The following is a 24256-nucleotide window of genomic DNA, read 5'->3' as shown; positions in this document are numbered from 1 at the left end:
TGACTTCTGGCCGACGCCCCCCCACCCTCCCCCCCCGACCAAATGACTACATGCCACACGGGTTACTTACTTTGACCTTTTCTGGCTTGTTTCAGCACTTTGCGTGCTGGTACGTGCAGCTCGACTTTTTTTCCTAGCATTCTCAAGCACATGAAGCACCGGTGGACACAGTTCCAAGATGAACTGATGGCATACATTGCTAATAATATAAGTCCTGTTGGCCCCTATGCAGATGGGTCAAGCTTCACATTCTGCAATTCTTACATTACTAATGAAATCGGAACAGTAATTACTAGCCATATGTTGTTGTTTGAACCACCGTGGACTGCTTATAACCTGCAACATATGAAATGTTTTCCGTTATCTTGCACAAGTAGGCTGATTGCTTGCATTTGGTGTTTATTAACATGCGCTTAAGTCTAAGCCCCAGTGACACACTCGCTCAAAACAGGACTTGTAACCGCTGCCATAAGATAGCTCTTAACTGATGCTTCGAGGCGCTCATGATGTCTGGGTGACAAGTATAGGAAGGAGAGAGATAAAAAGTGAATCACTGGTGATCAAATACTTTCCCCAAGTAGGCAGCAGAGATTATAACTCGTGTTCTATTAGTTTCTGATTTGTTAACTTCCATCTAGGCCTTATCACCATAATATGTCCAATTCAGTAACCACCTGTGATATCCTTTCCCCTTCATCCTACTGCTCAGGAATGCTGTGTTCGAAATCCTATTGAGCAGATTGTAAATGGATGCGCTTACTACCCCTGACGAGACGTTGAAGTTCTTTTATAAAATTTACGAAACCCTTCTACCCCGAAATCGCGGTTGTATAACTGTTATTGCATTTGCAAATTAAAATAAATGACGGTACATCGAGGAGTTATGTGCCCAGCCAAAATTAGATAATTGAAAATTCAAATAATATAAACAACGCATAATTCTGGTAAGTATTAGAACGTCGGTCTCGTAGATTCATAGAGAGCGGCCCAACCTCTCGGCCACATCCTGAGTAAAACATTGGAAAGCAGGACTCTCGGGGCGGACTAGGGAACCAAATGCAGCTCTGGCGAAAAATGCTCAAACCCAACTTGCGCCGTTCGTTTCCTCATGTGCTTCTCTCTCTCTTCATCCATCCCGTCTCGCTCTTCTCACTCTGTGATGGCTTGCCCTCTAAGTTCCTCCTCCCTTACAACCCCCAGTGCTAGGCAACTAACGTCGGTGTCCTGGAGAAAGTGACATGGGCAACAGGAGCGGTCCTGGGCGGGCCTCCAATTGGCTCTAGCCCACCAAGGAAATGTCTGGTAGAATAAAAGGCCTGTCTAGCTCTGACTTGATCCTGAGAGCATCATGGACTTCTGAAACTACTTTCACGTCAATATTTCTCACTCGCTCCTTCCAGTGACTCATTCAGATAAAACCTTTCTAGTTCAAGTACTCTGCACCATTTTGACGCTTAGGTTGGTTTGTCTGGAGTGGAAAGGACTGAAGTGACCGTAAAGCACTGGGGCAAACATGGAGGCAGTTTCACAAAAACTACCTTGGAGTGAATGGCACCTCGTTGATCAGTAAGAGGTGGCGAACATTGTATGTCATTGTGTGATAGGGTTAACAGAACAGAAGTGATGGATAGTGTGCCTGCAACCTTTTTTGTAGGCTCTAAGGCACAGGAGCACTGCCATATTTTGCACACATGTAACCTCACGGCTTATATAGGGCTCCCGTGATGGTTGCGACCAAGTAGAATATAATGGCAAGTGGTGTACAAGACAAAGAGGACAGAGGTGAAGATGATGGCCCCAGAGACGGTACAGAGCATAATGATGGACATGCGCTTCTCCACAGCAGCCCGCACCAGGCAGGTGTAGGGTCCTGGACACAGCCCTGTACTGCAGATGATGGGTGAGCCGTCCACCTTGGGCAGGTGGCAGACGACTAGGATGTAAAGGAAAGCCATCTCAAGTACCAGGCGCAGGATGATGCAGAAGAGGTAAAGGCCCAGCATTTTCTTTTGTTGATGGAAATCGATCATGATGTCCTTCTGGGCAAGATCGTGGCCTTTGACACCGGTGACGCCATTGTTCCCCAAAGTCACGCTCTGTGCCCCTTGCTTCAGCTTGGTCTTGATGAGGTTGTAGCGGAGCTGCGAGGCAAAGAGCTCCATCAGAAGCACAGAAATGACAAACAGAATGTATGTGAAGTTCCAAAGTGCGATTATGGGTGTGTCAAAGTGAGCGTTGAAGCAAGCCTTGCGGCAGAACTCACTAGCGTTTACATCACACTGGAAGTCAGTATCACTTTTACTCCAGGGCATCTCAGCGATGTAGAGGGTGATCAGGCGGACACCCATGAAGCCAAACCACAGAGTGCGTCCATTGTAGTCCGTGGTTGCCTCAATGGCCCCACGCAAAATGGGGATTAGGCCTGTGACCATGGCCATCTTGAAGGCTGTAAGGATGAGAAATCAAGATCAAGAGGTAAGAGAGTAAGGAAGAAACCAAAGTACATCAATCAACTTAGCGCCTCTCATCCCAGCCCCTAACTAACCACCTGAATAGCCACCATTACATACACCTAACCACCACAACATTCTCCATCATTCACCCACCTACTCTGACTTTCATAAAGGCCAACCCAGATCCCACTAGGTCACCAGGCACCTATCCACCTCATTTATTCTAAAGCTAAAGAAATTGCCACACCCAGTCCCCTTTTTCCCATACTTCCCCTAATCCGAACAAAGATGAGAATAAAAAAAAAATATCAGCCTCTCTTCTCCGTACTAACTTGACCCAACCTGGGATCCTCCAGCTAACATTTATTGCCTTCCAGCCAGACAGACAGAAGGAGAGTGGCACACACTTTACTTGTAATGTCATTTAAGATCGTAGTCCATCGAAAACACATCTGTACAGTGACCCTTGTGGCCAGAATTTAGAAAATAACCATGAGCTCTTCCGCTCATCTCTTCTTCCTCACCCACTAGGACCATAATCTCATGCCACTACTGGCCAGTGGGAATCACTCGTCATCAGTGTTTGCTTTCTTAATGACTGAAGCCTTAGCCTTACGATTACTGTGCCTGGACTGGTGTCACTGCTGCACCAGTGTTTGCTCCGTTCAGGACTTGACTCATGGCCATTCACAGTTTTCCACTAGATGTCACTGCTGCAATAGTGTCTGATGGTACCCCCATTTCAGAGACTGTGGGAGGTGAGCAAGAGCTGTCCTCACTCACTGCTCCTCAATACTAGAAAACTGTGTGCCTGAATTGAAATGGTGAACAATTATACAACATTAACTACTGACCTACATAAATCGTTCAAAGCAAAAAGATATACTTATCTCCGTTTGCAGTTTATTTAAAATGTGCTCACAGACTTGTACAGGCAGGCAGCCACAGGACTGCAAGAAAATCAAAATCGTCCTCCCTAGCCATCGTCTTACAAATATTAAGAGGGACAGGGTTTTAAGATATGGCCAAAAGGCTCACAAGCATAGAATCTATGGATTTTAGTTTAATGATTTTGGAGGTCGTCTTGCACTTGTGGTAACAAGTTATTAGTGAGTTTTTTCTCATGTTTGCAGTTAAGTAAAACGCATCAACTTTCTTTTTTATACCTGTATGTGTATCTGTAAATATTGTATATTGTATTGGCACAGCCACAGTTTTTTAATTTTGCAACCCCCACGTTTCAGGAAACTGCCAATTGACAGTTTTATTAAAACCTGATTACGAATACCCTCCATTTGATAGGGATTTGGAAGGTGGATCTAGCAGAAACATCAACAGCAGCAATGGCACAGACACAAATCATGACTGAGAATCCCTTCATCGGCATGTCTTAAATCACACACCACAAGGAAACCTTGATGGATGTTTGATGGCTAGCTGTGATTTCTGGGCTGAGGTCCTTAATGAAATTGGGTCTCTTGATTTCTGGCTATGTTGACCAGCATAATCAAAGTAACATGCACCTTTCCAATACAGCAGGCTTCCTGTTGGCTTCAGAATCTTCTTCAGGACAATACATTAAAGCTGGAAAAAGTGGTGGGTGTTGTCCTCTAAATATTCTTTTGGGACAATAAGTAAATTGACTCAGATAACTATAAATATATCTGTTTCAGACATGACACCCCGTTCAGGTTCACTTCCTAGGCTGTTTCCTGCATTGTTTAGTAGGTCGGCTCTACCATGTCTTATGTTTTAAATTGGGAACAGGGTATTCCAGCACAGTCTTGTAGAAGAATTTTCATGGTTTACCCCCAGGACCAAACCCATATTTAGAAAATATATAAACATCTTTATTCTACTGTTACATGTAAAGAAGGCTGGCAGACATCTGACGTCTAAGCTGTTTGCCTGGAAGTCCATTTTGGACAATCACTGGCAAGGCAAAAATGTTTGGCTTTAATGTGCCAACACATGTAAACACAGGTTTTCTCAAACCCGGTTTACATATATTTCATGCACAACTGCTGTTTATCATACTAAAGCTGACCCTACTGGCTTTGCCAATGGCGAGGGACAAGAAGTAAAAATGTTTTTTTTTTTTTAATAGAATGAAAATAGAAGATAAAGAATTGAATGTGACAGCGTGATGATTCAGTGTACTTTCCAGATGTAAACTATTCCTTCATGCATTCCAATTGAAGCACCACCTTGAAGACAGATCATATACCAAATATTCCATTGCATGAGGTGAGAGAAATACTCTTCAATGTGGAATCAACACCCACTCGAAGTATATTTCATAGCTGTAGTAACCTTTGGGCTGTTACACAGGTAAATTTATACATGAGTAAATCTATATGTCTAAATTTACTCCTATACTAAGTAGTAAAATTACTACTTTTGGCTACTCACCATTTCCAAGTGTATATTTACTACAAAGTAGAAATATATGTCTCCACCTCCTGAAGCAAGTGGTGGAGTCAAATTTAGAAGTGTTAATTTACTACTAGTAAATTTTCAAACTGAGGCGGAGTTCTCTATCACCAGAGCAGCTATCTCCATATGGCAATGTATAGGAAACATTTAAAGTATACTAAACTTTAAAAACAAAGTACTAATATTTTATGTTAAAAATGAATGGAAATGTACCATTTTATAGTACCACTAAACCCAACACCCAAAAACCCAGAATTCTGAATAGAAACTGCAAGAGATCCTAGTTATTTGCACCTGTCGGGAATCCCCGGACTCAAACATAAAATAAAATGACCCCTTCTTAAACGATGCACCTTTCCATAAAACCTTCAGGTACCACAGTAGTAAAGACTACACAGGAGTGATGCAACACTCTATCATTGGCTGTATGGATCCCACAGGAGTACCGTGGCACCAGTGGGTCCCCAAAAAACCAATTCAAAGTTAAAACAGCCCTCTGATTGGCCGCTCAGGGAATACTATGCAGGAAATTAGACTATCACCTTAAGAAAAAGGCTCAAATGAATTTCCTCAACACCATGAGCACATTGGTATATTTAGAAAGGCAGCTTGGTGTGAACACATTCGGAATCCATCATGGCCTCAGAGTGAAGTGCACAGCAGGAGACACTGACAATACCATGTACCAGCCCCTAGCACAGGTACAACATCACAGGATACTATTATTATTGTGGTCACTTTGACATCTGCATTAGCACAACCTCCTAGTCTGAAAAAAAGTCAATGTCACAACAGTTTTTCAGAATTCCAGCTGGCCAACAGCAAAAAAAAAAGTGCTCAAGAAGTTACATGCATCTTGTGCAAGCAGGTGCTCCATCATGGTTAAGCTTGCCAGTACGCCACGGGAACCAGCCGAATGTGGAAGCACTTGCGGCCTATGCATCCCAACAATGTAGCTCATGCTGAGGTGGGAAGGAATCCAGGAGCAGAAGGAGATCAGACTGAGCCACAGGAGGTGCGGCTCCAACAGCAAGATGCTGATGATGACAAAATACAAAATGATGGCACATATTGCTGGCACAGCCTAAAAGTTGTGGCCACTGGAGAAACAAATACAATTATTTTTTCTAAGGCCATAAAAGATCATCTAAAGGAAGAGCATAAAGATTTGTTGAGGAAACATAAGACATTTAAAAAAATCTATATAAAAAAATGTAATCATCCTCTTATATGGCTCTACGCCATGTGCAGCAGGTTCCCCCGTCTGAAGGAGTCACACATGGTACATTTAGAATACAACACAAAAATCCCAGTCATTTCAATGAAAAAAAGGAATAGCAAAAGTGACATTATGGTTAGGCATGGAAATAGGACCTCAACTTATGTACAAAAAGGAAAAAAAAAGAGAAATTCACTGAAAACACAAAATGTAAAAGTGACATTTTAGTTAGCTGACAAACCGAGACAACAGCTAATGTTAAAAAACAGAAAACACACTGAAATTTGCCACTCAGATCATCGAGCTGACTATCACTTGCATCTCATTCACTGCTCATGATCTTAAATATTACATCACTCATGACATGTTAAATGACATCATTGATGATATGACCAATGACATCTGAAATGACACTATTGATTACTTCACTAATGGCAACATCCATAACACCTCTCTTCTAGTTTTCAGTAAACCCTTACATCATTAAAAATGTATAGCAAAGTTATGTCGCTCCCCTAGTATTCCTCGTGCCGCTGACATTTGCCCAAGCGCCAGAAGGAGCATAAAATCCAGCACGCTCACCCGCAGCTCAGGACACTGTGAACGGGACCAGAGGCTTGTGAACTCGCTCACTCAGCATTCCCGTGGCCTGGGACGTGCCATTGACGTTTGACCAAGCACCAGGAGGCGCACAAAATCCAGCACGTTCACCTGAAGCGGGGGACACTTTGACTGGGACTGGGGGCTTGTGAACTCGCTCCCCCATCATTCCTCGCAGCCTGGGACGTACCGCTGACATTTGCCCAAGCGACAGGAGGCGCATAAAATCCAGCACGCTCACCCGCAGCGCAGGACGCGTTTGGATGATTGCCCGGGGAAAGACCGGGCCAAGAGCGGGCCCATCTGCACCCATTCACGGCCGGTTGAGGCTAGGCTGGGCCAGTCCTTTTGGTCTTTTCATATCCTGTGGAAGCTGGTTTGAGTCTGGGTGTCCAGAGAGCTTGTTAACTAATGAAAGTGAGCTCCAGGCCCATCGTTAGGGTATTGTAATCTTGCTTTTGTATTTTGGGGCTCTTTGTCTAGAGAGATTTTTATTGATATTATCAATTATGAGCATTGTTAATATTGCATCAGTTCCACCCCCCACTAAGCCTACACTGGATGGTTTCCTACAAAGACCTGTGGATGTGCTTAACAAGGAGATTGAATTGGCTGAGAGAAGACTCTCACTACCTGTATCGCCTCCTGGTGACTTATCTTCAACCCCAAAGCCAGATTTAGACCTAGGCCATTTGCAGGTATCAGACCCCTAAGGGGGAGATGCTGGTCTGATTTCTCCATCAATAGCTTTAACAATGCCAGTGATTGTGGGAGGTGATTCTCCTAAAGATAGAGATAATCCTGTTAGAATCCCGTTACATGTCTTCGAAGGGGGTGCGAAGCCTAAAACAAAAGACATGATAATTCCTGTAAAAAGGAAAAGTCCTGAGATTATTACTAGATCTAAGAAGCAGAAGGTCGCCACACTCAAGCATAGTCTGAGGCCCAGTTTAGACAAACTGTCAGAGTCTTGCCAGCAGGTGGAGGAGGTGACAGTAAAGACTCAGGAGAGCTCAAATTTAGATATTGGTAAACTGATAACTGATGCTTCTGCCCCGCTATAAGCCAGTTTAGAAAAATTTGAGAAACTCCTGGACCAATGGACGAATACTTCAACTAATCATGCGCGGGCAGAGTCAACAGATAGAAATGGTCAGGAAGCTAACAACCCCCACTTTAACACATGAGGGGGCCAAGGGATCCCAGATCCCCCACCATCTACAGTCATAGCCTCCACTGTCCACCAGGTCAACACTTGATTACCTACAACTAAGCTTAATGATAGGGTATAGCCCTGCCCTATTTTGCAGTGCGCTCCCTTATATGGTTTAACAGGAATGATTGAAGTTAAGACTAATCCAAATGATTCTCATCCCATCCTCAGGGGGAAGAGAGCCCTTCCTTGGTTGCATTTGCCCCACTAAAGTACCCCTTTATACCTTGATACTAGTTGGCGTTCCACCTCTGTCAATGGATTCCCTAGAGGACACTAGAAGTCTGATCCACTAAGCTGCAAATTGGTGCACGGACAAAACTAATTGCCACCAGTCAGTGATTAATATTCTTATTATGGCGCGCAGAGTCAGATGGTTGGTTCTATGACAAAGCAAATCAAGGGCAATTGTGTTGGGTTACATTTCAAGGATATCAATTGGGTTCACTTTTTGCTGTCTTGTCGGAGTTGCCTAGACGTAAATTCTAGTAGTATAAGGGTTAGACCCTTAGGATACTTCTACCTCCCCCAGCCGAGCTGCCTTGGAATTAAGTCCGGTCTAGATCTTACACGCACAATAGGTCCATCCTTAGGCTCCGTCACCAGCTCTATGCGCTCACCCCAGCCATTTTGAAGCATTATCAGACGTGGCGGCTATAGATTGACGCTTGACCTCCTCAAAGCCTTCTGACCTGGGGGTTGTGGCTCCGATATTAATGACATCCCCCGATCCTAGTATTCCTTGTTCTGTCCAAGACAAGCTACCTTCAGTTTCTAATCCTTATAACAGTGGTTGTGCCCAGGGTCTGCAGTTTTTATCTTTGAACGTGGCAGGGGTTCGTGATAAACTCTCTAATGATAACTGGTTGAAGTACATTTCTAACTTTGACATTATTTGTTGCAAGGAAAAATTGCCCCTAACACAGTCACATTAAATGGGTATATATCTTACTGCTCTCCTGCACTTACTTTGTCATCGGGAAGAGGGAAGGGGCGCTTAGTGAGTTTTTTTATCATGTGCATTGACTGATTTGAAGGTTAAGGAGATAGCCTCTTCCCCTAACTTTCATGTTTTACATCTTCAAAAAGCTAAAATGATTAACCTGATTCTAATTAATTCCTATTACAACAACTTTGCCCTAAAATCAGCCTCTTCCCCTAACTTTCAAGTGTTACATCTTCAAAAAGCTAAAGTGATTAACCTGATTCTAATTAATTTCTATTACAATGACTTCACCCTAAAATCAGCTGCAGATGTTGAGGCTTTGGAGAAGGCATTGGCAGTATTTTATAACGGTCAGGAGACATCTTTTGTCCCTCTAATTTGGGCAGGTGATTTTAATATTACAAAATGCCGGTTCAGCGTGGAACGCATTTGGGGTTTTTAAGATTCGCAGGGGGAGGTAAAAGGACATTTCATCAACTCTGCATATGGCGAAGCCCTTAATAGATTGATTATATCCTACAGCGCAGGTGGCGCCTCGGACATATTGAATTATAATGACAGCAAGCCCCCTACTTTTACTGACAGATGCAGGGGGAGTACAATTGACTTTTTCTTAATAACCTCTATCTTGGTTCATAATGTGGGGCTTTTTAAAGTGCACTGCATACCATTTAGTGACCATAATCGCATCCACGTCAGTCTGCTTGGTATTTATCAGACAGCCTCACCAAAGGCCGCTCGTTTAACTAATGCATATAAGGCAAATAAGGGGTTCGCCTGAAGTGGAATAATGTAAATCCAGAAGCCTTCCTTAATAACTTAATTAAAGATGGGAGGGATGATTTTACTTCTTGTTTATCCCTAGATAGGCCAACTGATGTTATTCTTCAGCATTTTGATAATATCAGTAGGGCTGCGGTGAGTCAATTAACCTCCAGTATGCAGATAAGAGAAGTTATTACAAAATCCTGGTTTAATCATGAGTGTACGGCAGCACTTGAAGATCTAAAAATGGCCATCGCCTCTCTGCCCTGTAGCATAGAGGCTGCAAAGTACAATAGAAAGATCTATAAACAAGCCGTACAAAAAAGGAAAAATGAGCGGATGATAAAGGCCTGGGAGGATTTAGATAGAGCTGCAAAGTTAAACAATAGTAAACTCTTCTGGGAGATGGTTAATCAGCCACTTTTTAGTGATAAATTATCTGCTGTCATTGTGTGCCATATTAGTAGCCAGGATTGGTTTGACCATTATTCTGTCATCTTTACCTGTGGGAGAGCGTCAGTAACTCAGAGGGAAGCCTCAATTTCCTCACCTAACACAGTTAGCGATGAATGGCTTGCTGATCTTGTTAACCATGCTGCCGTTGTCAATGCAATTCAGAGTGCTGCCAGGGGCAAAGCCCCAGGTCCAGATGGGGGCCCAATTGATTTATATAAACACAACATTGATCTCTGGGCCCCACTATTAACTAATGTCCTTAGGGAAGCTGTTAAAGGCAACCTGAATGACTCCTGGAAAGAAGCTATCATAGTCCCCATGTTTAAAAAAATTTGATCGGACTTCACCTACTTGCTATCGTCCGATCTCCTTACTAGACTCCACAGTGAAGATCCTTGAACAGGTCATCTTAGATAAATTAGAGGTTTGGGCCAAATCCTCTGCTTTCCTTTCGCCGTTACAATGCGGCTTTAGATCTAAGTTGGGGACAGTGAAGCAGGCGTTAAATCTAACCCTCATTTGGGGGAGGTATGTGAAAGCCAGGAGAGGTTCACTCCATGTGGACCTCATCTGTGCTTTTGACCTAGTGGATAGGGATATGTTATGTGTCTTAATGGATCAGGCAGGGATTGATCGTTCTCTTGTGGATTTAGTGCAGTCTACATACTGGTACTACTACTACTAGGGTGCGTTATACTCCTTCTGGTGATTGTACAGAATCAATTGGGGTATCCAGAGGAGTGAGACAGGGTTGTAGTCTTGCTCCTTTTTTATTTTCATTACATATCAACTTCTTAGGTTCCTTTTTAGAATTATACAGTCCAGACATCCCTCGAGTTGGTACACAGGCCGTCCTAGTTCTTCTTTATGCAGATGAAGCAGTTTTTTTGGCGTTAACCGCCAACGTCCTCCAAAGATTGTTAGATGGGTTTTATGACTTTATGTCTAAATTAAATCTCAAAGTAAATTTTCAGAAATCATTTATTATGACCTGCGGCCCAAAAGCAAGTAAAACAAAGGCCTTCTCCATTGGAGGGACCAATCTAATGAAAATTCCTGCTTTTTGTTATCTGGATATTCTGTTTGATGCTCGCGGGTCTTGGGAGAGGCAGATTGCCCAACAAGCACTCAAAATATGGGAAACCTCTGATGCCCCATTTAGATTTGCTAGCCGGCTTGGCCACAAACCTATTAGGGAATTAGTTCAGGTGTGCAGGAGTAAATGCTTCTCACTTGGAGTGTATGGCGCTGGAGTGTGGGGTTGTGTATTAGTGGGTCGAGTGCAAGCAGTCGAGAATACATTTCTATGTCAATTGCTAGCGCTGTCACAAAGTACTGCAAGCTTTATTTTTCATCTAGAGTCAGGTATGGACTATATCGAGGACTTTGTGCCTATGGCCCCTTTTTTGTTACGGATAAAAATATGGGGCACCCCAATGGCAAATTTTTACACAGCTAGTATTAGCAGACTGGCTAAAGCTGGATACCATCTCATGGTTGGTATTTGTCAAAAGCCCCTTTTATAACCTCGATCTAAATGTGGTTTTTGATCTTCCTGATAAGATTCACCACCAGCTAAAAGAATGTGTTAAAAGGCATTACCTGTCTTACGCTTAAGAAGGGCTTATCACAAGGGCCCCAAGTATGGCCTCAGTGCTGAATTTTATGCAACTTGATAATATTTCAGGGGCAAACATGTACATGTTAAGGTTATCTAATCCCCAGCACAGGTTTCATGTGACAGGGCTGAGGCTTAACCTAATTCACTATTTGGTTGCCTTTCCAGTGGCTGGTACAAGAGAACCTAATGTGCAGCCGATGCCCCTGTGATGGTGTTTCAATTCAATCCACGAGGCACTTAATCCTCTTCTACAAATTGTATTTTGAGTTTCAAAATCACATTCTTCGGCTCGTTTTAAAAAGCATGCACTTTACGTCTCACAAATTTGTCCTGAGGTATTTGCAATCTGCTGCTACACCCGAAGTCTGTTTCGGAGTTGTGAATTTTATTAGGGCCGCCTTAAAATCATGGAATCTATATGGTTATGGGGTCCGAATGTTTAGTCAGTCTCCAAAATTCACATGTTTAAGGCAAATGTTTTAAATATTGTGTTTTAAAGCATCTTTAACGATGATGATGATGTTTTTTTTAGCACTTTGTCAGTTCTACGGGCTGTAGTGTATATGTACTTTAAGGTGGGAAGCCATTCGCAAGCCTCTTCGCCTTATGAAATATTTGGATTGTGTAGTTTTATTGATCAATCTGTATAATGTCTGTTTCTAATGTTTTATGTTTTTAGTATTCTGTTCTTAAATTATTATGAATATGATGTTGTTTTGGCACTTTTATGGCCCAATTGGTGCCGAAAAAAGTTCTTTTGATTGACTGACATTAAAAATGAATAGCAAAAGTTAATTGTTGCATGGTTAATCTACCACTAAAGTTACAGGTACTTTCCTTACTCTAAGTTAAACTTAGTACACTTGCTGTGGGTTGCACAGCCACATGTTAAAGCAATTTGTGGACTTAACACAAAAACATGTTCCATCAAATCTAAGGAAGGGCTTCTGTTCTGTAATGATTATTCACCTGTCAATGTTTGGGCACACACCTATGTTAAATACATATTATATAACGATATGGATAAATTGTAAGTAAACTGGTGATTTATAATTTGTGAACAATTATTCTTTGAACTTTCCTGATGATAGTGCATTTTGGTAATTAATGCATAATGTAAGGTGGAGCCAATTAGAGATGTTGTAACTCAGAGTGTGGATGTACCTGTAGCTTTAAGGATGTAAATGATTCTGGTTTTCTCTGTAATGTTTGCCCTGTATGCTACCAAACTTTGAAACTGTGTCCATACAACCAGGTGGAAAGTGCCTTATACTAGGCAAATACATATATATCAAACCTTTCATTCAAAATTGCAAATAACATGAGGTTTTTAACAGTGTAATCCCATTAATATAATAGAAAACGAATACTACTTTGTAAAGTTCACAGTTTAAATAGTGGGTGGCCCCACTGTGTGAAGGCAGTTTGTTTCTTAGGGGACTAAATGCCAGGGAACACAGACATTCACTAAATGTGGATGAATTCACAGACATGCTAAGTTTTTGTTAAGTTCATTATCACTTGATTGGTGGTAGAAAATTGGGTACAGGTGTACATTTTTTAATTAGTTGCATTCCACAACGCCTATGCATGTCGTCACAATCACTGGATGATGTCATCAGTGACATCAATGATTTCATTTGAGATGTCATCAGTGATGCCAACAGTGATGTAATTTAATATGTTGTAAGTGATGTACCACGTGAGGTTATAAGAGGTTGTACGGAGTGCATGGCAGGGGCACAATTTATAGCTAGTTGTTCACTAAAATATGACTGACGAATTTCCGTGGTTTTTCGTTTTTAAACGTTAGATCTTATCTCATTTTAACACCTAACTATATTGTCACTTTATCCCTAGTTGTTTCCATGAATTGTGGTTGTTTTTAACATAAGCTAACGTCTTATTACCATACCTAACTACATTGTGATTTTACCCTGTTTTTTAATGAATTTCTGTGTTTTCTTTATCATACTTAAACCTAAGCATATGCCCAACTCCCTCGAGCAACCTGTGGCCTACACCCCTCCATTCTGCACAGTCTTCGACCATGTTCAGCAGAGGGTTGGCCGCAGGGCCTGGCCAACTGCCACACAGTGCATCCAACCCCATTAGCACCTAACCCCTCTACTGTGCACAGCTTTTGAACTTTCGTAGTGGGGGTTGACTGCGGAGCCTGGGTTTCATCCGGTCCCTGCGTCCAACTCCCCATGTGCACCCTACCCCCAAAACAGGCACCTAAAACCTCTGGCAGGATCTGTGCCCAACTCCGCATGGGCACTCAATCCCCTGCTGTGCAGCAGTGGTTTGGTCTTTCACTTAAGATACTACAGGCTGCCAGCCCCCACTGAACACAGCCTACGGTCTGCCCATTGGCCGTTCGCCTCAGGGCCTGCTTGGGGCTTTATATTAATTTATTTTTAAACTGTGTTGTTTCCACTGGCTAAATTAGTGGGGACAAAGTTGCAAGACCTTCTTGAGTTGAGCTTACTATGGGAGACGCAATTGTTCTGCTATTTAGGAATAAAAGGTTGCTCACAGCCCTGAAGATCGGTACGCACATAATATGGGCAGGGTCATTCATTGTACCTGAGGTAAAACAACATTTTTGAACACACTTCCACTATTGGTCATGGCCCAGGTAATCCTTAGTAAAATGGTGCCCTTGCCTAGATGCCTTTATGTCATGCAAAATTCTCTGTTTATACTGATCAACTCGACCTCTCAGACACTTAATGGCCTTTGTTTTCATGGGTATGGGCTGGCAAAAGAAGCAGGGTTAATCTCGAGACCCTGAAAATTGACAGGGAGCTCAATGGCTAAGACTCCCAGACCTACAACTTTATTACATAGCTGGTCTCCTGCAGTACGTGGCACAATGGTTTACAGAGCGCCGAATCTGGGAGAAAAAGCTACTGGGTGGTACGGTGGAAATGAGCTCCCCCAGTATCTCATGAGCAGCCGACATGTGGTACAGCAGGTTGTGAAGATTTGAGAGGTGGCCCTTAGAGAGGTCCTGAGACCCCCTCCTGATACCAGCTCACTCAATAAGTGGTGGCCACGGCCATTCTGCCAAATGCAGGAAGTGCTGGATGTGAGATAGAGGACGGAGGAGGGGTCAGACAATGGGAGATCTCTATTCGTATTCCACGTTCCGTTCTTCCATTTTGACGATGTGAAACTGTCACACCAGTTGGAACCAAAACAGTTGCTGAAATTTGCTAAGCTCTTCAGAATAGTATGTGAAATATGTATGGATGTTCCAGCAGATCCACAGGCATCTTACACATTGAATTTGATATTTGACGCAGGGTTTAGTACAGCTATAATTTTTGCGCCTTTATGCAGCTTTGAAGCAGGACAAAAAAACCAAACCATTTAAAGTGTGCAGCATGTGAGCTTTTGATTCTCTGGACCTACTCACAGACAGCGAATGGACCAGGACATGGGTAGTGGTACTGAAGGTAGCCGACAATGCCAGGTTTCAACTGATACATTTTTATCATCTACGTCCTATGTATCTTACTCCCCTGTGGTTACATAGAATATTCCCTCCAAGGTCTCCTACTTGTGTGCAATATATATTATGACCAGAGCATGCAGCAGATTATAAGACTACTGGACGATAGTGATAGAGGGAGTGACAGCTGTGAAAGTAGAGAGGACAATCAAACATTGCCTTGTGGGCCTGATACCTAGGCCCGAAAAAGGCTGCAAAATTAGGAATAGGTTTGCACGCTTGGGGCTGCTTCTATCCAAAAAGCGGATTGCCATACACTGGCTCTCCTCGGTCTCCCCCGGCCTCCGCTCCTGGAATGCAGTCATGTATGGATCGACGGTAGCAGAGGAGTGGTGAAAATGGCAGGTGAGGGTGGAGGAATAAGCAGAGCAAGATCTGAGTCTCGATTGAGATCCCATCAGGTCGGCTACAACAATGGAGGATCAGACAGGGGTTTGACTTAAGAACAACATAGATGGGCAGAAAAAAGTATTTGAGGCATGCGTGGCTGTAGATACACATGTTATATGCATATACCTGGCATCCAGTGTTGGCTTCAGATGCGTGCAGGTTGTTTTTCTTCGAAGAAAGTATTTTGACTCACGAGGGCGGGCGACTCCTCCTTCACATTGATACTGTGCGTGGGCATCCCATTGTTAGATTGCTTTCTCACTGCTGTTGGGCTTGGACAGGGTGTGCTTATGCTTCTAGTTGAAACTGTTGTTGGATCTCTCTTTTGGTTCTAATTCTGTCCACCGTCGGTATTTTTATTGATTGCGTTTTCTTCTCTTTGTGCTTTGAGCTACAACCACCTGTCAAGTCGATCCAATTTTGTCATGGGCCACAGAGGGCAACGCCCGTCGGTGACTTCAAGCATTGTCTCTGGTTCTGTTTCTAAACGATGCCCTCCTGGGGATGGAACAAACACCATTTCATTTCTGTCTGCGTTGTCACGCAAAGTACCCACAGACCAACTCCCATCACATTTGTAACCTGTATCTCTCCAGACCACAGGGAGGCTGATTGTGAGGCCTGTTGAGCATTCTGCTAGAAGAAAACTTTCTGTGATCATCGAGCATGCCGGCTCGAGATGCAGGGAAGGGCCACCAACAACACTCCCTCCCTCTTCAGACATCAGGACGTCGTAGAGGAGCAACATCCAGAAACATCAGTAGCTGAAGAGGAGACTTTCTCCCTTGAGGGCAGCCCGGACTCTGATCCTGATTTTGAGTTCACAATTACCAATGTATTGATGGAATCACATGCAGTGAGTTTGCTACCCCTGCCCCTCAGCCTCGAGTCGAACCTCCGAAAAGAGTCATGCCTCCAGATCAAGAGTCATTCTGACCACCACTGCCTGTAGGCTATGGTCTGCACAGAGAATTTAGTTCAGATACCCCACCCTCCGACTCAGTGTCGAAACACCAACCAAAGCTGAAACTCTCAGCACAGACAACCTCTACAGCCTCCAGACCCTCCAGGCTGGGCTGAGCTGACCATCAGCATCTACAGCTTCAGTGCCAAGTGGACCCTCGGCGTGAAAACATAAATCTGGCTTGGAGCCGAAACCATCAAAGTTAATGCCAAAAAAAGACTAAGACCACTGTGGAGCCTATTCTCTATAGGTTTCAAGAAAAACTGGACTCTAGACAACAACGGATCCAGATTCAACCAAAAACTGGAAGAATTGTGGCCAAACCACAACCTTCTCAGCCACCACCTTCCAAAAGACAACTGTCTTTCCAAGAGGCTTTAGATGTTCCCATTCCATCTAAATACAAAAAGATTGACAAGGACACCAGTACGTTGCATCCACCACAACCCTCACTACCTCCCCTAGCACCACTGCTTCTGCCACCTCTGCCAGACATTCCCTCTTCACTACAATCTGATATAGAGCCCTCAGATGCCTCCCTTTAGGGCTCCCCAGATGATGGCACTGCAGGGGACATGGACCGGGACCTGTACCCCACATTCCCATCACCACCTGATGACTTCACCACATACCAGGAGATTATAGCTAAGGTGGCTAATTTTCATGCAGTACAACTTCATGAGGAACCTCTTGAAGAGGATGTCTTATTCGAGACACTATCCTCCACACACAGAGGCACACAGTACCTGCTGAAAGGCATGCTTCGCCACACAGAGGACATTTTTGAAAGCCCAGTTAGAGCATCTAATAATTCTCCCAGGGTCAATAAAAAAATATAAATCCTCTCCCTCATACTCTGTATACATAAGAAGGCAAGTACTGCCTGATTCCTTAGAAGTCAACAATGCTTGGAAAAGAGCTAACTCCCAAGTGTCCGGTGATACCCCGCCACCTGAGAAATAAAGTAAAAGAATTTATGTAGTGGGTAAGATTGTTGCAAACCAATGGCTTATTGCAATTCTATGGGCCTGTTAGCAAGATATGACCATGCTCATTGGGATGAAATGGAGGAACTCCTCCAACATCTCCCAGATGAGCACAGAAAAAGGGGACAGGATTTAATTTCTGTAGGTAAAATAATATCCAACACATTAATTAGATGTGCTCTTGAATCTGCTGACACAGCAGCCATGAGTATTAATACCAGCGAACTCCTTCAGTGACTCGCTTGGCTGCATATTTCAGGCTTCAAGTCTCATGTCCAGTGGAACATTCTCAATCTCCCATTTGATAGGGAACAATTTTTTCGCCCCCCAGGCCGAGGAGACACTAGGGAAAATAAAACAAGTACACAGAGACAGCAAATGCCATGGGAGCCCCACAATCTCATACGTCTAGGGGCTTCCTTTACTACTTTAGCTATTGTGGAGGCTCCAAAACAACTACTCCAGCTCGCTTCAGCCAATATTGGACCTAATGCCACTCAACAAATACATTCTTCCAGAGCATCTTCGCATGGTCACTTTGGAAGATGTAATTCCACTACTTCAACAAAGCAACCATATGACTACAACAGATCTCAAAGGTGCATATTTTCACATACCAATACATCCATCCCATCACAGAAATCACAGGCTTATTGTGGACGTAAAGCACTACCAGTTCAAAGTCCCACCATTCAGGGTGACTAATGCACCACGGGTTTTCACACAATGTCTGGGAGTAGTAGTGGCCCATCTCTGCAGAGAAAGAATACACATGTTTCCTTACCTAGACAATTGGCTTATCAAAGCCACGACCCATCAACAGCGTAATCAGTACATCTTGCTTCACAGCCTAGGATTTACAATAAATGTTCCCAAATCCCATTTACAACCTCTACAAATACAACCAATTCTGAACACACAATCAGACTACCCTATCCCAATTCTGCAAAAATTCACAACTTTCAGGCCCTATTACCTCAATTTCAGCCACAACAGCAGATAGCAGTGAAGACAGTCATGCGTCTTCTAGGGATGATGGCTTCACATATCGCTATAGTACCCCATGCCTGTCTACACATGCTTCGGTTGCAGGACTCTAGCTCGTTAGTGGTCTCAGTCACAGGGTCACTTACAGGATCTAGTGTTGGTAGACCACCAAATTTTTCACTCTCTGCATTGGTGGAACCCCAACAACATGTTGAAAGGGCAGCCTCTTCTGGACTCTGTTCCTCATAGAACTCTCACAACTGACGCCTCACTTAAGGGATGGGGTGCACATCTGAAAGATCTCACGATACAGGGTACATGGGACTCCATGCACCAGGGTCACCATATCAACTTCCTCGATCTTCAAGCAGTGCGGCCATCCTTGAAAGCTTTCCTTCCTCACCTCATTCACAAGGTTGTCCTAGTCCAGACTGATAATATGACAGCCATCTATTATTCACAAAAACAGGGAGGACATGGTCTCTGCAACTTTAACAGCTCTCACAGACTGCCTGGAATTAGGTTCTGTAGCACAAAATTCACCTGATAGCAGATTATCTCCCAGGCTTAGACAATGATCTTGCAGACCTACTAAGCAGGATGCAGCAACAAGTCCACAAATGGGAACTCCACCTACAAGTCGTACGTTCATACTTCCACAAATGGGGATTCCCCACAAATAGACTCAAAATGGCAAAACTTCACATCCAGGTACCCTGGTTCAGACGTTCAGGAAAATGTCTCTCACAGTATTCCTAGTAGCCCTCACCTAGGCTCATCAACTGTGATTCACAACACTACTGGGCCTTGCCATAGTTCTCCACAAGAAGCTCCGTAACAGTCCAGACCTTCTCACTCAGAACCAGGGAGAAATCAGGAATCCAGGCCCCAAATCTCTCAATCTACTGATTTGGCTCTTGAGGTCATAGAGTTTGGTTACCTTAGTTTGCCACCAGAGTGTATGGACTTTCTTAAAAAACCTGTAAACCTATTACTAGGGCTTGCTTTGCAGCAAAATGAAAACATTTTGTTTGCTACTGTAATTCGAAACAAATCGAACCTTTCAAGGTCTCTGTTCAAGACATTATTTGCTACCTCCTTCACTTACAACATGCTGGGTTAGCATTCACACCTGTAAGACTACATCTAGCTGCAATGGCCACCTATCTCCAAAATAGGTATACCTTTCTTTGTTCGAGGTCCCAGTGATTTTAGCCTTCATCGAGGGCCTCAAAAGAGATATTTCACCACGTGTTCCTCCCGCACCTCAATATCATTCTCACAAGACTCATGGGCCTACCACTTGAGCTCCTGCATTCATGCCCCCTTCAATTACTTTCTTGGAAGGTGGCATTTTTAGTTGCCATCACTTCACTTAGCTCCAGGCTTTAACCTTGGAAGAAACTATCTTCTAGCTACATAGAGACAGTAGTTCTTCGCACCAACCCTAAATTTCTCTTTAAAGGGTTTTCCCACTTTCACCTCAGTCCATCAATTGAGTTGCCATTTTTTTTCCCACAACCAGTTTCTGTTGTGGAAAGAGCTCTTCATACATTAGATGTTAAAAGAGCCCTTATGTTCTACATTGATGGAACTAAAACTTCCAGAAAAACAAAACAACTTCTTGTTGTATTTTCACCTCCACATAAAGGCAACCCTACAGCCAAATCAGGCATTGCCAGATGGATAGTAAAATGCATTCAAACGTGTTACACTAAGACAAAAGACCTTTAACTACTCCCCCTGGAGCGCGCTCGACTCGAAAAAAGGAAACATTCTCATTGCTGACATATGTAAAGTAGCTACATGGTTCACACCACTCACGTTCACCACCACAAATTATTATGTGGATATTTTAGCACACCAACAAGCCAATGTAGGTCAGGTGGTGCTATGTACAATTTTACAGACAACTGCAACATCAACAGGCTAGCCACCGCTTCTGAGGGGAACTGCTTTACAGTCTATGTAGAGTATGTGCATCTACAGCAACACATGCCTCGAACGTAATATGTTAATTACCCTGTAAGAATCTGTTTGAGGCATGTAGTGCTGTAGATTCACATGTGCCCACCCTCCTCCCCGGACACCTGTGGCTGTTGCAGTTTCCTAAACTCTTTCTCACACGGACATCTCATAATTTACACTTGTTCTACACTCAATCCTCACACTAAAGGGAAAACATTCTGTATGCCAGTTAATTTAAGGTATGTAAGCTAAGCTGAGTGTTTTGCAAAAGTGATATATTTCGTTATTTAATAATTAGAAAATCATACATAAATGGTTTAAAAAACATTTTCTTCAATGTTGAGACTAGCAAATCAGATAAGTTTCTTTCTACTACTGCCATGTACTGTGTTGTCTTACCTTTCACCAGGGGAAAAAGCATTCCATCAAGGTCTAATTGTAATCCAATGACACTTTGAAAAGAAATGACAAATTTCTAAATGTAATGGTAAATTAAGTAACATATGTAATATATTTCACTATTTTCATTGCCCAAAATGACTCCATCTCCAAAATCACCCTTACCAAAACAATTATAAAGACTGCAATGTTGAAACATATGAGTCATGATTACTCCAGGGTAGCGTGTACCAATGTCTGTTTTAACACACTGTGTATTGCACACTATTTGAACATTAAAGAATGCTGATTTTTCCTATTATGCTAAAGAAATCCTGTAGCAGCAGGAGGACAGATGACAATGTGTCCCAACTACGCAAGCTATCATCGGCAGAAATTGTGCAATCCTAAAAAAATCTAACTTGTTGTCACTGTGTTGTGTTTGGAAATATTATGTGTACATTTAATATTAAATCTTCATATTTCTGTCTGTGAAATACAATCTGCTGTGGCAGTTGTTCCTTGATAACTCTCTGAAGCCAAGCAATGCAGGGAATATTGGACCTGAACATGTGTTGGGTTGGAATAGCCTCATTTCTGTGTGTCTGACTACCTAACTATATAACATTACTTTTACATTTACTTTTTCAGAGAATTTCTGATTTTTTTTTTTTATATTAGTAAAAAGTAGATGCAATTTGCGCACCAGCTTCAAATGTATCCATTCGCTGTTTTTGAGAACTGACGTATGTATTAATAGGTTGGTTCTCAAAATACCGATTCATATTGGGTCACACTGAGACCTACCTCATCAATATGCATGCAGTAGGTCGTAAATTGAGACCCACTACAATTAGCTACAATGACAGGCATAATGGCCGGCTGGGGACAGGAGACTACCATGTCTGTGATTGCTTTCAAATTATATATATATATATATATATATATATATATATATATATATATATATATATACACACATATATATATATATATATATATATATATATACACAGTATATATATATATATATATATACACACATATATATATTTTATGTATTATTTTTAAATGTAGGCCTTCTTTCTTTAAAGGAAAACTGGTTGTGTTTAAAAAAGAAAAATGACACAAACCTTTTTTATGAGCTGACAGTGGTCTCATGAACCACTGCCGCCTCAAACAAAATGTTTTTGTGAACATTCACAAAGAGGAAGTGGGCCCAGGGGGCTTCCTACCTCCTTTGCGGAGGTAGTAAAATATTAATGTTTTGCAACTGGACTTGGGTCGCAAAACATTAATACATACCTTGAAGATTTGGTATCTGTAAAGGGCACCCTTAACACGTCCCTCCCAAATATAAAATCTGTATACATTCTCAAACCCAGTAAGCGATTGGTGAATACAAAATGCCATTTTGCAGTCGGAAAGGCTCTGATTATACAATTCAGAGCCTTACGATTTGTAAAATTGTTTGTATATGAGGGTCACTATTTAGAAATCTGTAAACTTGAATTGTGAAGGAATATGAAAAGCAATTTACAGATTTGACATTTTAGTACATCTGCATTTCTAAGGGCCAGAGGCATACATTTTGGGAATACTGATTTCCTATTCACGATTATCTCAGAATCACAATTAGAAAAATGGTATTCCTATTCTATGAACTACTTTTATTCCAAATAGCAATTCCTAGTAGATCGCAAATCAAATAATGCATGAATATGAATGAGGCAGGTCACCATTTGTGACCCATTAGGAATTGCAGTCATCACAGGGATGGTGGCCTGCTGAGTTCAGCAGACCGCCATGTCTGTGATTGCTTTTTAATAAAGCAATGTTTTTTTTAATGCAACTCATTTTCTTGAAGGAAAATGGCATGAGTTTAAAAAGAAAAAAAAATGAAACTTTGAAGTTTATCTTTTTTTAAAGTAGACAGTGGTTCGTGGGACCACTGCCTGCTCTTAAAAACTATTATTTTAGAGTAGACAGTAGTCTGTAGACCACTGCCTGCTTTAAAAAAATATTTGTTTAACATTCTCAAAGGGGAAGGACTACGCAGGGAACCTCTTTCCCTTTGTGAATGATTACCACCACTTTTAAAGTGGTGGCAAAGTATTACTAGTTTGAGGAAAAAATTCAGTTGCAAAACAGTAGTACATATCATACTGATTTGGTATTTGGAAGGGATGCCAAGAACACACCCCTTCCTACATCCCATGGGGGAATGGCAAAGGTACTGTGAATCTCTCCCGAAGCCCCACTGGTATTCAGTTCTAAAATCCTGACATTACAATGCCCATCCAATCCTCTTAAGCAGCTTTTTTGATCCTGATCTGTCCCTGGAGCAACAGGATTATCTGTCTGCAATATAGATTATCCCATAGAAGAACACAGAGGAACAGAAGATAGAGCCTGTCCCACACTTTCATAATCTGTGGAAAAGATGGCCATTGCTATGGAATTGTTGTGAGGGTATACCATCAGGCTGAAACTAAAAGTGTAGCACCAGTGAGGGAAACCGTTCATAGTGAGATGCACAGTACATTATCTCCTCGATTGTCTTCCTTGCCCAATCCTCATAGGGTGAGATGATCATTTCCATAATAAATACAAGTTCCAAGCAACAACAATAAAACCCTACTATCAAGATAGCCGACTTACTTTTCCTATTACTAATATAAATTGAGGAAGTAGCCACTACTATTTCCTGTTTTTTAATTTCTCTCACCAGAGGTTCGCCCAAGATAAATGAAAGTTTTTTATTTATCTGTTTATTATATATGGAATTACGTTGTGTGTTTCATATTGTTTCTCATCTGTTCGTTTTACTGTCATCCTCACGTCTCTTTTTACCCATGAGAGCAGATAAGGACATTTCACAGAGTTAACCAGGATCAGCTTTAGCGATCGGTTTGTTAGACGTGTCCTGGCAACCTGCTTAAGCAGGTGGGGGGGGCACTGCATTTGGATGTAGAATCATATCAAAATAAAACTTATATTCAAATTTTTAAATATGAAGGGCCTTTTTGGAGAGCAACTGATGCAGTCTAGTCTTTCCACAGGATTCTTTGTGATGTGGAGAGCTTCATTAGGACAGGACAGGTGAGGGGGGAGGCAGAGGATGGGTTAGGGTGTGGGTTATAAACAGTGAGGGGGTGGGGAGTCATCCTCTTCCTGGCGACACTTCTTGCACTGCATGTTTTTGAGGAGAGTTTTTTGGTGAGCAGAGCGGTAGCAGCACAGCCATGTAAAGGAGGGCAGCGCGCAAGCAGAAACTGTACGGGACAAGCTCCATGTTTTGGGTGAGGCAGGTAGGTCCAACCTCCTCAGGCCTGGCATGCTAGACCAGGCCTG

General features: G+C 42.5%; 1 protein-coding gene across 6 annotated transcripts in view; it reads right to left on the bottom strand.

The window, feature by feature from the left end:
• Positions 1-24256, bottom strand: part of LOC138304244 (gap junction beta-3 protein-like) — a 99837-nt gene that overhangs the window by 25543 nt on the left and 50038 nt on the right. For 3 of the 6 annotated variants that reach the window (XM_069244141.1, XM_069244139.1, XM_069244140.1), the window contains exon 2: positions 383-2446. The exons of 2 other annotated variants lie outside the window; for them this stretch is intronic. In XM_069244141.1, the coding sequence (XP_069100242.1) occupies positions 1707-2438 (732 nt within the window). In that variant the 5' untranslated portion in view covers positions 2439-2446 and the 3' untranslated portion in view covers positions 383-1706. Of the gene's footprint in view, positions 1-70; positions 2447-20923; positions 20977-24256 lie in introns of those variants that run through there. One more of the 6 variants, XM_069244138.1, reaches the window with a different exon arrangement.

The sequence above is a fragment of the Pleurodeles waltl genome, chromosome 7 (genome assembly GCF_031143425.1).
Source record: "Pleurodeles waltl isolate 20211129_DDA chromosome 7, aPleWal1.hap1.20221129, whole genome shotgun sequence".
Lineage (NCBI taxonomy): Eukaryota > Metazoa > Chordata > Amphibia > Caudata > Salamandridae > Pleurodeles > Pleurodeles waltl.
This window is presented reverse-complemented; position numbering and strand designations above follow the sequence as displayed.